The 13,215-nt window shown below is 40.4% G+C and overlaps 1 protein-coding gene across 8 annotated transcripts in view; it reads right to left on the bottom strand.

Annotated features, from left to right (window-relative positions):
* The window catches only part of klhl20 (kelch-like family member 20), a 78,600-nt gene that overhangs the window by 27,546 nt on the left and 37,839 nt on the right, over nucleotides 1-13,215 (bottom strand). For all 8 annotated transcript variants that reach the window (XM_048602260.1, XM_048602257.1, XM_048602261.1 and 5 more), the window contains 2 exons: nucleotides 11,351-11,509; nucleotides 9,326-9,420 (listed from right to left, as the gene is read on the bottom strand). In XM_048602260.1, the coding sequence (XP_048458217.1) occupies nucleotides 9,326-9,420; nucleotides 11,351-11,509 (254 nt within the window). The remainder of the gene's footprint in view (nucleotides 1-9,325; nucleotides 9,421-11,350; nucleotides 11,510-13,215) is intronic.

The raw sequence follows: 13,215 nt of genomic DNA, 5'->3' as shown, positions 1-13,215 counted from the left end.
GACCATGAATCCATTGTCAATATTCGGGAAAAACCCATCTGGTTCACTAATGTCCTTTAGGGAACGTAACTGCCACCCTTACCCGGTCTGGCCTATGTGTGACTCCAGACCCACAACAATGTGGTTGACTCTTAACTACCCTCTAAGCAATTAGGGATGGGCAATAAACGCTGCCTAGCCAGCAACACCCTCATCCCATGAATGAATAAAGAAGACAAAAAAAAAGCACTGAAGCACTGACAGGCTGATAACCATTTTGGAACAGCAGCAAGAGAGCTGAAGGGGAATAAGAGTTGAAGTGGATGGAGATCAACAGAATAAGATTAGCAAGCATGAGAGCTTTGGATGGGCACAATTTCATATGGATCAAAGATGGGGGTAAGCCAGGACAGCACTTCAAGAGCAAAATCTAGAGCTAACAAAGGCACAAACAATGGATTCTACAACTGATGAGTGTAATGATGTTACCAAGGTAAAGGTAGGCAATCTGTGAGGTGGAATCAATGTGTGGTTGGAAGCTCATCTTGGGATCAAACTCAGTACCATGGTTATAAATAGTCTAGCTCAGTTCAAAAAATTGTAAAGGGTAGAGTCAGTGACCAAGTTTCAGAGTTTCTGTTGGGGATCAAAGAAATTGGCTTCAACTGTACTTCTTATAATTAGAAAGAAGGAATTTCTACACGTCTAATATTAGATGTTGGACAAGAAGAGTGATAAATTGGAGATGGTGGAGTGCTGCAGAGAAGCACTGGAGGGATACAGCTGTCAGCATACACGTGGAACATGATGTCGTGTTTTCCTACCACAGTGGGGTAGAATTTATGCAAAATAAGAGGAGGTCAGAAGTCATCCTTCGGGACTCCATCTATAAATATACAGCAGTGGGATGCCGCAGAGGGTTGACCTTGATGTGAAAGAAGACGGGGTCATGATTAATACTTGAGGACTCTAGACATAAACATACAGTAGCAAGAAGATAAGCCATTGCATTTGATACTTCGGCTACAATTCAATAGGTAAGAACGGATCCAAGCAAGAGCCATATACTAAAGTGGAGAATGGAGAAAATCATTTGAGGAGCACAGAATGATCAACAATGCCAAAGACTTCAGATAGGTCAAGAATAATGACCAAGGCTAGTTTATTATAATGGTAGTCATAAACAAAATCAGCTATGACCTTGATACAAGTTGTTTTAGTACTGTAAGCAAGCCTGGAAATCGAAAAGAGGGATTAAGAAAAGGATTTTAAGAGGTGATAGCACGTTCAAACACTTTGAATGGGAACGAAGTTTGGAGATCAGGTGGCAAGGATAGAGGTATTAAGGGAGGGTTTTTTCTTCTAAGAAAGGATTAATGACATGAGATTCGAAGAATGTGAGTGTAAATTGGCTATCTTGCAGTCCAGGCACGGAAGCTGGAAGGACGGTAGTTTGTTCCAAATAGGATCGAGGGAGCAGGAGGTGAATCTCATGGACAAGATGGGCTTAGAGAGACAACAGCATAAATAATAGACAAACATGCAAACTCAGAATTTGAATATTGATGCACGGTCCTTTGTTTAAAGGAAAGCATGGTTAGCTGGTTATTTAACACATACCTCTCAGAGGATGAACCTATATCACCTTAAACCTGTGAAAGTTCATAAGACCGTAAGACGTAGGAGTAGAAGCCCATTGAGTCTGTTCCACCATTCAGTGAGATTATAGCTGATCTGAATTCTCAACTCCACTTTCCCGCCTTCTCCTCATAACCCTTGATTCCCTTACTGATTAAAAATCTGTCTGTCTCAGCTTTGAGTATACTTAACAACCCAGCATCAATAGATCTCTGCAGAAACGAATTTCACAAATTCACTACCCTCTGAAAATAGAAATTTCTCTTCATCTCAATCTCAGATGTGTGACGCCTTATTCTGAGATTATGCCCTCTGGTTGTAGACTCTCCCACAATGGGAAACAACTTTGTTACATCTACACCGTCAAGTCCCCTAAGAATCTTGTGTCTTTCAATAAGCTTGCCTCTGATTCTTCTAAATTCTAATGAGAACAGGCCTAAGCTGGTAGGTAACATAGTCAGTGCACCTCCGGTGAAGCATCGGTGTTCTGTCTCGCTTGTTAGTTATATGCCTCAGTTTGCTGAGGTGGTTGATATTAGTTCCAGTTTTGTTTCTCAGTGATTTGTACACAGGGTCTAATTCACTGTGTTTGTTGATGGAGTTCAAGTTGGTATACCAGGCTCCAGGAATTCCCTGGCATATCTCTGTTTGGCTTGTGCAATTATGAATGTGTTGTCCCAGTCAAATTGGTGTCCCTCGTTGACTGTGTGTAGTGAGGTAAGTGAGAATTGGTCGTGTCTCTTGGTAGCTGATTGGTGTTCATGTATCGTATAGTTAATTTTCTTCCAGTTTGGCCTATGTGGTATTTCTCACAGTCCTTGCATGGTATTTTGTATATTACCCCAGCTTTGCTGGTTTTGGGTATATTAACCTCTCCTGTGACTAAAGAGGACAAAAAATTTCATCCAAGGCCTCAGCAATGTCCTAATCCGTCTGCCTCAGCATTTTGGGATAGATCGCATTATTCCTGGGGTCTTGTCTATCTTAATGCTTTTTAAAATACCCAATGTAGTGATTGTATAAAGGTCAGCCAGGTGGATCTCACAGAATACGAGTTCCCTGATTGGATCAGATTAACAGCCCCAATCAGGCTGACAGATAAAAACAGAAGTGCCAGACATCCTGTCACTCAGAGCTGGCTCTGAGGAAGCTGAAATAGTGTCAAAGACTTTATACATGTAAACAAAGGGTGACTTGGTGACAGGATACCAGCCTCTGTGGAGTTATTTCACCCAACACCTTTGTTTTTTAAAATGTTGGCATGCCTCAGAACATCAACATACCCTTCCTGAAACTCACCATCCACCATGTTTTTTTCCCATTGTGACTGCCAATGCAAAGTATTCATTAAGGACCTCACCCACTTCCTCCAGCTCCACACATATATTCTCTCCTTTGTCCTTGAGTGGACCTACCATTTCCCTAGTTACCCTCTTGCTGCTTACACATGCATAAAATGCCTTGGGATTTTGCTTAATCCTGTTTGCCAAAGACATTGCATTGTCCCTTTCAGCCCTCCTTATTCCTTGTTTGAGTTCTTTTCTTCCATCTCTGTATTCTTCTTGGGCTCTGTCTGTCTTGTTTCTTAAACCTTGTGTATGCCTCCTTTTTTGTTTTGACTAAACTCTCAATATCTCCTGTCATCCAAGGTTCCTAAGTCTTGCCATCGTTACCTTTCATTTTCACAGGAACATGCTGGCCCTGAACTCTAATTAAGCAGCCTTTAAGAGATTCCCAAATGCTAGATGTGGATTTACCCTCAAAAAGCCACACCCAATCTACATTCCTCAGTTCCTGCCTAATATTTTTGTAGTTAACCTTCTCCCAATTTATTACTTCCACCTGAGGGCTACACTTATCCTTGTCCATAGGCAAGTTAAAAATTACAGAATTATGGTCACTGTTCCTGAAACGCTCCTCCACTGAAACTTCAATCACCTAGCTGGGCTCATTCTCAGATCTGGTATGGGCCCCTTCCCTAGTTGGATTATTTGCATATTGTTTCAGAAATAAACATCCTGGACACATCTAACAAATTCCACCCCATCAAAGCCCCTGGCACTAAGCGAGTCCCAGTCAATATAGAGCAAGTTAAAATCACACACCACAACAACCCTATTGTTTTTGATATTTTTTCATAATCTGTCCACATATCTGTTTCTCTATCACCCAGTGGCTTTTGGGAGGCCTGTAGTACAATCATATCAAAATGACTGCACTCTTCCTATTCCTGAGCTCTACCCATATGGCCTTGCTGGATAAGTCCTTCAAGATGTCTTCCCTCAGTATAACTGTGATATTCTCCCTAATTGGTAACTCAACTCCTCCATCTCTTTCACATCCCTCTCTCTCTTGCCTAAAATATCAAAATCCCAGAACGTTAAGCTGCCAGTCTTGTCCCGTTCTCAACCAAGTCTGTAATAGCTACAACATTATAGTTATATGTATTAATCTAAACTCTAAACTTATCTGCCTTACCGGTCATAAAAATAAATACACTTCAGACTGCAAGTCCTGCAGTGTTCAGAAACCTCTCCCTGTTGGTTCTTCCTGTTAGTGTTACTTGCCTTAGACTCTGATTTCTCTTTGGTCATTTTATTTGCTGACCCAGTGCTCTGCTTCCTGCCCCCCTGCCACCATAGTTTAAATCTCCCAACTGCCACTAGCAAACCTCCCTGCCAGGATATTGGTGCCCCTCTAGTTTAGGTGCAACCGTCCTTTTTCTACAGATCCCACCAGCGCCGGAAGACATCCCAATAATTCACTTACTTGAAGCCCTCCCTCTGCACTAGTGCTTTAGCTATGTGATCAACTATTCTACCTTCCTACTCCTAACCTCACTGGCACATGGCACAGGAAGTAATTCTGAGATTACATAACTAGAGGTTCTGCATTTCAACTTCCTACTTAACTCCCTAAACTACCTTTGCAGGGCCTCATCTCTCTTTCTGCCTATGTCATTGGTACCAATATGGATCACAACCTCTGGCTGCTTGCCATTTCCCTTCAGAATATCCTGTGCCCACTCAGAGACATCCTTGACCCTGGCACCAGGGAGGCAATACACCATCCTGGAGTCTCACTTGCGGCCACAGAAACACCCATGTCTCTGACTGTGAGTTCCCTATCACTGCAACCCTCCCTGCTGTATAACAGTACCAGTCATGTGGTACTGATCTGGCTGCTGCTGTTGTTTTCCCCTGAGGCGCCAACCCCACTCCCCCACTCCCCCACTCCCTCTCTCCCCCACCCCCAATAGTATCCAAAGTGTTTGAGAGGGGAATGGGCACAGCGGACACGTTTGTTCATCTTCCTGGCGGTCACCCAACTCTTCTTTGTCTGTGTAGCCCTTATTGGTGGTGTGACTAAATTTGCTATCCAGGACATTCTCAGCCTCATAAATGCTCCATAGTGAGTCCACCCACACCTCTAGGTATTCCATGCAGATAATCAGGAGTTGCAGCTGAACACACTTTCTGCATGGGTAGTCACCATAGATACTGGAAGTATCCCTGATTTTCTAAATACTGCAGAAGGGACATTCCACAGGGCCGAATGGCCTGTTTCCATACTATAGGGATTTTATTCATTCTATTCTAAATTGAAAATTGTGTCTGAAGCATTTACACACAACTATAATACAATGCCCATAGCGCAACATATACAGTGATATTAACAGGGGAATGATTTCATGAGAGAGGAGGACAGAAAATTTGTAAGAACAGATGGGACTGAATGTTATACTTTGTTGGTTTGTGGGGTGGTGGTGAGTGCAAAGGAAGAGAAAATAAATTGAGCAAATAGAATGAAATCTGGATTAAAAGGTGGATTGAAGAAGATTTCCAAAAACATAGAGAGAAGTAGGATTTAAAACTGATATTGGCTCTTAGCTGAAGTCTATAATCTATTCACAAAGATGAGCTTCAAAGAAAGGTTGAAATGAAGCAGTGATATAAAAAAGGCCATGTCACTTAACCAAAGGATGTACGAGGAGATACAAGGCTGGCAACGGTTCAAGGCTAGGATGCAGTATAGCCAAGATAGGCTGCACTCATCCCAAAAGTAATTTTAAAACAAGAAGTCATATTTCAGTAAACTGAAGTTCTAAAAACCTGAAATGAGCATAATTCATTATATTTAACAATTAATAGCACGCAACACAAGTTCCTTATATCCTAGCTTAGTCAACTTTCAGAATATTTAAATGAAAATTTAGCTTTGAAGTTGGTGGTAGTTTTAGCCGTGATGAACAAAATAATGGTATTCACTTCATTTGTGTTGATAGGCATTTCTAAATTGCTCCTTGTAAAATCTCGCATGGCAGCATTGTGATATATACCTTTGGAAGATGTAAGGCTGACAATTTAAACACTTCTACGACAAGAATTCAAGAAAGCCAAATTAACTGCCATAACTATACTAAAGGAAAGTCAGTAGACAGTAATTTATTGCAATGAATCTAGTATCGGAGACGAGGAAATCACCTGCTTTCGGACAATAAAAAGCTAACAAGCTTTTCGTATACAGAGGTTACAGTCAAATATGCACAAGAATAGCTTTCAGCTGAAAGCCAATGAAAATAATAAAATTCAGCTGGTGTGAGATCAATTTTGAACACGTACACTTTCAAAAAGTGAAGCTGGATTATTTTTCTCCCACAACCAAGTCAACAGAAAAAAAAAGGATCATCATTGAAATGCAATAATAATCTAACCATGTCCATTAGAGAGACACATATCTTCCTTTCAATAGTAAAAATAAAAGAATAGTCTCTATCTTTTGCATAAAACACTCATGTTCTCCAAGGCTCATACTATTTCTGATCGGGGCTGAACATATCTTTTGACATTGTGAGCAATGCCAAGGTTGCTACTGCAATTGCCTGACAAACATATCATACTATTAAAGGGAAAGCTATTATTAGGTTATCAGAATGAATTGGCCAGAGATTTACTTATAAATAATTAAATTTTACCTTAGATATATTTAGGTAGTAAACCACTCAAAACCAGGCAATGTGGATAAAGGTTTTGAAAATCTAACATCAAAAAATTACCATTTTAGGAGATTTTGAATTTACAATCATTAGCTGTCAGTCAGGATCAGTATTAAATTTCGCTGATGTACAGTGCTCCCCATTGGACAAGGTGTTAAGTACTGACAAGCAGTAGCAATGCGCTTGAAAGAAATCATTCTTTCAATTCAGCAGTGTTATTAATACCACTGTGCTTGTAAGAAGTGGTTATTTTAACTACTATGTAACATTAGTTCGTCTTGTTGTACCCTAACCTTCACTGACCGAGACATTGATAATATTCATTCCAGTAGAATGCATTACATGAGAATTGCATAGCCTCCCCTGTAAAATAAATCCCTTTTCAGGTTCATTTGCATGAGGACAGGCAGGACGCCTGCTCTCAAACTGCTGTTCACAAGAGGTACATGAAGATCACAGCATGATAATAATTAGCTTATAATTTCCTCTCTCCTTCCTCGACACTTCTCTTTCTAACTCAGCTGTTTGAAATGTAGAAAGCAGGATGGGGAAATGGAAGCCCAAAATTATTTTTTCTTTTTTTCTCCCCCCAATTCATTCACAGGATGTAGGCATCACTGATCAGGCTAGCATTTACTGCTCATCCCTAACTGCCCAGAGAGCAGTTAAAAGTCAACCAAATTAGGATTTATGATCACTTGGATAGGCACAGTTTGATTCGTGATAGTCAGCATGGATTTGTGAGGAGTAGATCATGCCTCACAAACCTTACTGAATTCTTTGAAGAGGTGACCATGGATGAAGGTAGAGCAGTGGATGTGGTATACATGGATTTAAGTAAGGCGTTAGATAAGGTTCCCCATGGTAGGCTCATGCAGAAAGTAAGGAGGCATGGGATAGGGGGAAATGTGGCAGATTGGATTCAGAATGGGCTGACCCTTAGAAGACAAAGGGTGGTAGTGGACGGAAAATATTCAACTTAGTGCTCAGTTACGAGTGGTGTACCAGAAGGATCTGTTCTGGGTCCTCTTCTATTTGTGATTTTTGTAAATGATTTGGATGAAGGAATGGAAGGGTAGATTAGTAAGTTCGCGGACGATACAAAGGTGGGTCCACTTGTGGATAGTGGAGAGGGCTGTTCTAGGTTACAAAGAGACATCGATAGGATGCAGAGCTGGGCTGAGAAGTAGCAGATGGAGTTTAACCCTGACAAGTGTGAGGTGATTCATTTGGGAAGGACAAATTTGAAAGCAGAATACAGGGTTAACGGAAAGATTCTTGGCAGTGTGGAGGAGCAGAGGGATCTCGGGGTTCATGTCCACAGTTCCCTGAAAGCTGCCACCCAGGTGGATAGAGTTGTTAAGAAGGCATATGGTGTGTTAGCTTTCATTAATAGAGGGATTGAGTTCAAGAGCCGTGAAGTTATGCTCCAGCTATACAAAAGCCTGGTTCGGCTACGTCTGGAGTATTGTGTCCAGTTCTGGTCGCCTCATTACAGGAAAGATGTGGAAGTGTTGGAAAAGGTGCACAGGAGATTTACCAGGATATTGCCTGGAATGGAGGGAAGGCCTTACAAGGAAAAGTTGAGAGAGCTAGGGCTTTTCTCTTTAGAACGACAAAGGATGAGAGGTGACTTGATAGAGGTGTACAAAATGATCAGAGATATAGATACAGTAGACAGCCGGAGACTTTTTCCTCGGGTGGAGGTAGGTATTACGAGGGGGCATAGTTTTAAAGTGAGTGGAGGTAGATATAGGGGAGACGTCAGTGGTAGGTTCTTTACTCAGAGAGTGGTAGGGGTGTGGAATGCATTGCCGGAGAGGGTAGTGGAGTCGGCCTCATTAGGGGCATTTAAGCGGCTATTAGATAGACATATAGATGAATAGTATAAGGTAGGGGTGGAGGTTAGATAGACATTAGGTTTTCGGTAAAAGTTCAGCACAACATCGTGGGCCGAAGGGCCTGTACTGTGCTGTATTGTTCTACGTTCCTACATTCTACGATTTTCGATCTGGAATCACATGTAGGCTAGACTGGTTAAGGACAGCAGTTCCTTTCCTGAAGGTATGCTTGTAAATCAGATGAGACTTGCCTGACAATTGACAATTGTTTCATAGTCATCATTCAACCTTTACATTCAGATTTTTATTGAATTTAAACTCCACCATCTGCCATATGGACTCAAACCATGGTCCCCAGAACACTGCTCCCCTCTCTGGATTCACAGTCTAGCAGTAATACCACTAGTCTATAGCCTCCCCATGTGAATCTGTACTTAAAAACTTATTTTGCAGAGTCAGCAGGTCACAGCCAAATCTCAGTAGAGTGGCACTCTGCTTCTGTCAATTCTGCTGTCAGCCATCAGCAACCACACAATCAGTTTTGCCACTCATCTGACCTTTACACTGTTCTGGGAAACAGCTGCTGAAACAGTGACTCAACATTTGCTGTTTGCAGACAAGCTGTATATCTGAGACTTTTAAGGAACAAGTTAAACAACAAAATACTTTTTTGAATCTTTCAGCAAATCTTCATTCGCCAACTTGGAATTTAAAAACAAAAATAAATTGTACATGCTGAAGTGAAGACTTGCAATGTGGATGTCTAAATGTATCTGAAGCTGTTTAAAGATTACCAGATATGAGCAGTATCTGTAAAATCATGCTGCATTAAGGGTTACATGCAGGTGAGCATAAACAAAAAGGATCATACCTGCACTCCTCATCACTCTTGATGAGGGGGTCAGAACCAACTGTACCCACCAGAAACTTGGGACTGAGCAGTGGCAGGCGAACATGTTGTAATACCTAATGAGAGGAAAGCAATCAAGATTATATTGGGAACTATTGATCCAAATAAATATATTGATGATAACTTACTTTAAGAACTGATTTACACTTCAGCATTACGTAATGAACGCTCAACACACAGAGTTTTAGAGCCGAGTTCTTATTTGTAGCTCTCAATGCTGCTGAGTTTCCAATATAAACGGTGGTCACAGTGGGAATGTGTCAAACAGGGACCATCACATCCATCTTCTTTCGTTTCATTCATGGGATGAAGGCATCACTGGCTAGGCCAGCATTTCTTGCCCATCCCTAATTGCCCAGAGGGCAGTTAAGAGTCAACCACGTTGCTGTGGGTCTGCAGTCACATGTAGGCCAGACCAGGTAAGGACTGCAGAAAATCTCTCATGACTCCCTATTACTATCTTAACTGAATACCCAATAAACAAACAAGTCATCAAACGTACATCAAACAAATCAATCGATCTAAACTGCTGTCAGTAAGACTTTAGTCTTCTACTTTTTGAAAAGGTGTCATTACTTCTTTAGCTGGTGCTATACGACACTGCACCCCAGACTGAGGGAAAGTCCACTCGACATTTTGGTGTCGACTAATGTGACATTGAGACTGCATCCTAGAATCTAAACAAAAAAAATTTTTGACATCCGTGTAAAATCTTTCTCTGAAAGCTTGACAGGGAAAATAAACCCACAATGTAGGTAACTGTAACAGTAACAGTAAGCATGCAGAACTGAGTTAACCCATAAAAGAAAGTGTTAAAAATAGTAGGCTCTCAACCAGTTTAAGATTTTGAAAGTATCCACAATTACATATCTACATGATGATCAGAGCTTAGCATCCCCAATTACATATTTGCCCAACTAGGGTAAAAAAAAATCACCTGTGCAACATGTCCAATTATCTCTTGCTGGCAGCAGAGGAGGAGGCTCAAGCAGTTCAGTTTAGTCATTAAAACAAGCAATATTTAGGGCATATTGAAGGTGCAAGATGATGGTTCAATAAAATAGGCAAAGGTACATGGTACCACAGGTTGCAAGTTCACCCCAGTTTCCTAAAATTCAATTCCTAACTAAGGCTTCAATCAAAACCTACAGCACAAAGGAGGCTCTTTGCCACATCATGCCCATGCTGCCAATACTACAATGACCAAATGGAGGCCAGGCATATGAACAATCCAAAAAAGAAAATCAGAAATCAAGTTATTCCAACTTATTTTGCACATCTTAATGGTTAGTTACAAATGTTACTGCATTATCATTAGCCTAGTAGTCAAGCATCTACTTTTAAAAAAAACCATAAGATTCTCAAATAGAGAATTGTCTCTATTCTCAAGCAGAGAATAGCACTTGATTCAAAGATACATTATTGGAAAAAAGTGAACAACTGACACTCAATGAATAACGAAACAGAAATTACTGGAGAAACTCAGCAAGTTTGGCAACATCTTTGGAAAGAAAGCACAGGTAACGTTTCAAGTCCGGTGACTCTTCCTCAGAGCACACATTGTAGCTCCACCAACTGACGTGAACTTATCCTGAATTTAATACACCAGTTGTCTCTATGGCCGATGAGGTTATTCATCAGATTATTTCACAATACATATAGGGACCTCTTAAGATCATGACAAGCATTATATGAAGACAAGTGTTTATTTCTTGCCTGAAACTGCTTTCTTAAATATTTAAGCTTTCACTCTGCTTAAAATAGGCCAGTTCAAATTCATGCTCACATTCTAGTCGCAAGTAACTCCAATACATGGCTGGTCCAAGACAGAGGATTAGTAGCAGGATTCTTATTAAAGCTCAGAAGTAAACAAGTCACACAGTATGCAACATGGCTCTATGCTTCATTTAGAATGAGGAATTCTTGTTTTTGAAACCCAAGTAAAAGAAGGCCAAGGATTCAGATTTTCACCCGAAGAATGCCTACCTGGGGAAGCTGCGGACGTCGCTCTTGAATGCTATATTTGACCCACGCCATGACTGCATTGAAAACCTGCTCCTCACTCCGCACGTTCAACTCATCGCTGGAAATTATATCAATAAGTTGATTGGCTGGTAACAACATGAACTCTTCACTCTCCATCACCTGAAAGCAAAAATAAAGATAAATAATGATCGGTTTTATCAAAGCATTGATGTACAGAACTCTGCCTCAAAAAGAAAAGTTTCTGTCAATGCCAGATTTCTTTCAGCAAAATAATCACTCTTTACTAAGGCTACTGGATGTAACATTCACAACATATTCCAAATAATCTGACGCCACATACCGGAAGGAATTTAGCAGTCATGTTGTTGGAAGGACTGCACTCTCTGTGAAAACACGCAGTCTCTTAATTTCAAAAGCAGCAAATGGATAGACTGGAAAACACAGGACTTGAGTGCATTCTATCAATCAAAATATAACTTTAACAAGAATTTTGATTTCATTTTGGAGGTGGGAGGTAGGAGGTAGGGAGGAGAATAGGGGAAGGACAAGCAAGTTAGTCTTTCTGAAAGTGGAGACCTGATTTTACTCCTGCTAAATTGAGAATACAACTTATATACATACAGATAAAAAGCTCACTACATGGCTAGGAGCTTCACGGCAAAGGAGGATATTCAATACTTCAGTTAATCTATTTGACTCCAAAGTCAAATCTTCATTGGAAAAAATGATAGAAACAGCTAACTCAATACAGAACAAATAGTGCCATGGGGACCATTCAGGTTGAATAGCTCTGTAGTGCCCTGATCAGTGAAACAACTATGTACAATTTATTTCCCTTACCATATTCCAAAAAAAATTATGGGAAAACTTCTCCTGTGCACTATGAATAACAAAATCATAAATGCATCCATTGGGAATTAAGTTTTGATTCTGATACAGGACATTCTCTCTCTTGCCTCATTAAGTCATCTGACATATTCACTAAGCAAAATTTAAATTGACACACCAGCTTTACTTTCCATCTTCTCTTGCAGAGAGACAGTTGGGTTGGGTTGGGTTTGGTTGGTTCTCCCAACCCTCTCCATCACACCATCCCATCTTCCAACCAGCATAAATTAGATTTCAACATGAGGGCCCTACATCCCATCTCTATGACACAAGTAGCAACACTGGCATGCCACATACAGGTTCACTCAAAATCAAAACAACTTGCAATTACACACAAATGGTGATGCTGTCAACAATCTAAATGAATTGTAATTACTTGTAAACTACCTTGTGAGCAAGTTTGTATTGTGATTGTATCATTGTACACTTCGCCAACGAAAATGCATTTCTTAACTATTTATTTTGCTCAAATTCAGGACCTGGACACAACTTTCTTCCATACTGCAAATTCCTAAGAATTTAAAGCTGCAGCTATTTATCATTTGGAATGGACATCTATAGGTGCACATTTCCCAACAGAAATTATTTTAGCTGCCCAAATTGTCAAATATTAACTCGTAATCAAAGAAGTACATTGATGGATATCAGACGATGACAGAAATATGCTTAATTGGGATTTACCCTAAAGTTAAACAATCTTTCAATATTCACTATAAGATTGCACAAGAATAAAATTCTGGTTGAGCATGCGTGTGGGAATTCAAATCAAGAGGAGTGTTAGGAGACTAATAAAAATGAAATAACAGAGGGCTCTGGCAAAGGCTGAAAGTGGGTAGGCCAGATATAACTTAAGATCCTGCTATTGATGGTTTAGCAGGGATGTGTGGTAAAGAGAAAATACAATCAGCAAATTCACACAGAAGTAAAACCACTTGCAAGTTAATTTAGGAAAATTTTCATCTTTACCTTTCGAAGCA

This window comes from Rhincodon typus, chromosome 10, assembly GCF_021869965.1.
Source record: "Rhincodon typus isolate 14 chromosome 10, sRhiTyp1.1, whole genome shotgun sequence".
NCBI classification, from domain to species: domain Eukaryota; kingdom Metazoa; phylum Chordata; class Chondrichthyes; order Orectolobiformes; family Rhincodontidae; genus Rhincodon; species Rhincodon typus.
The sequence above is the reverse complement of the archived record's forward strand: the minus strand, read 5'-3'. Positions and strand labels throughout refer to the sequence as shown.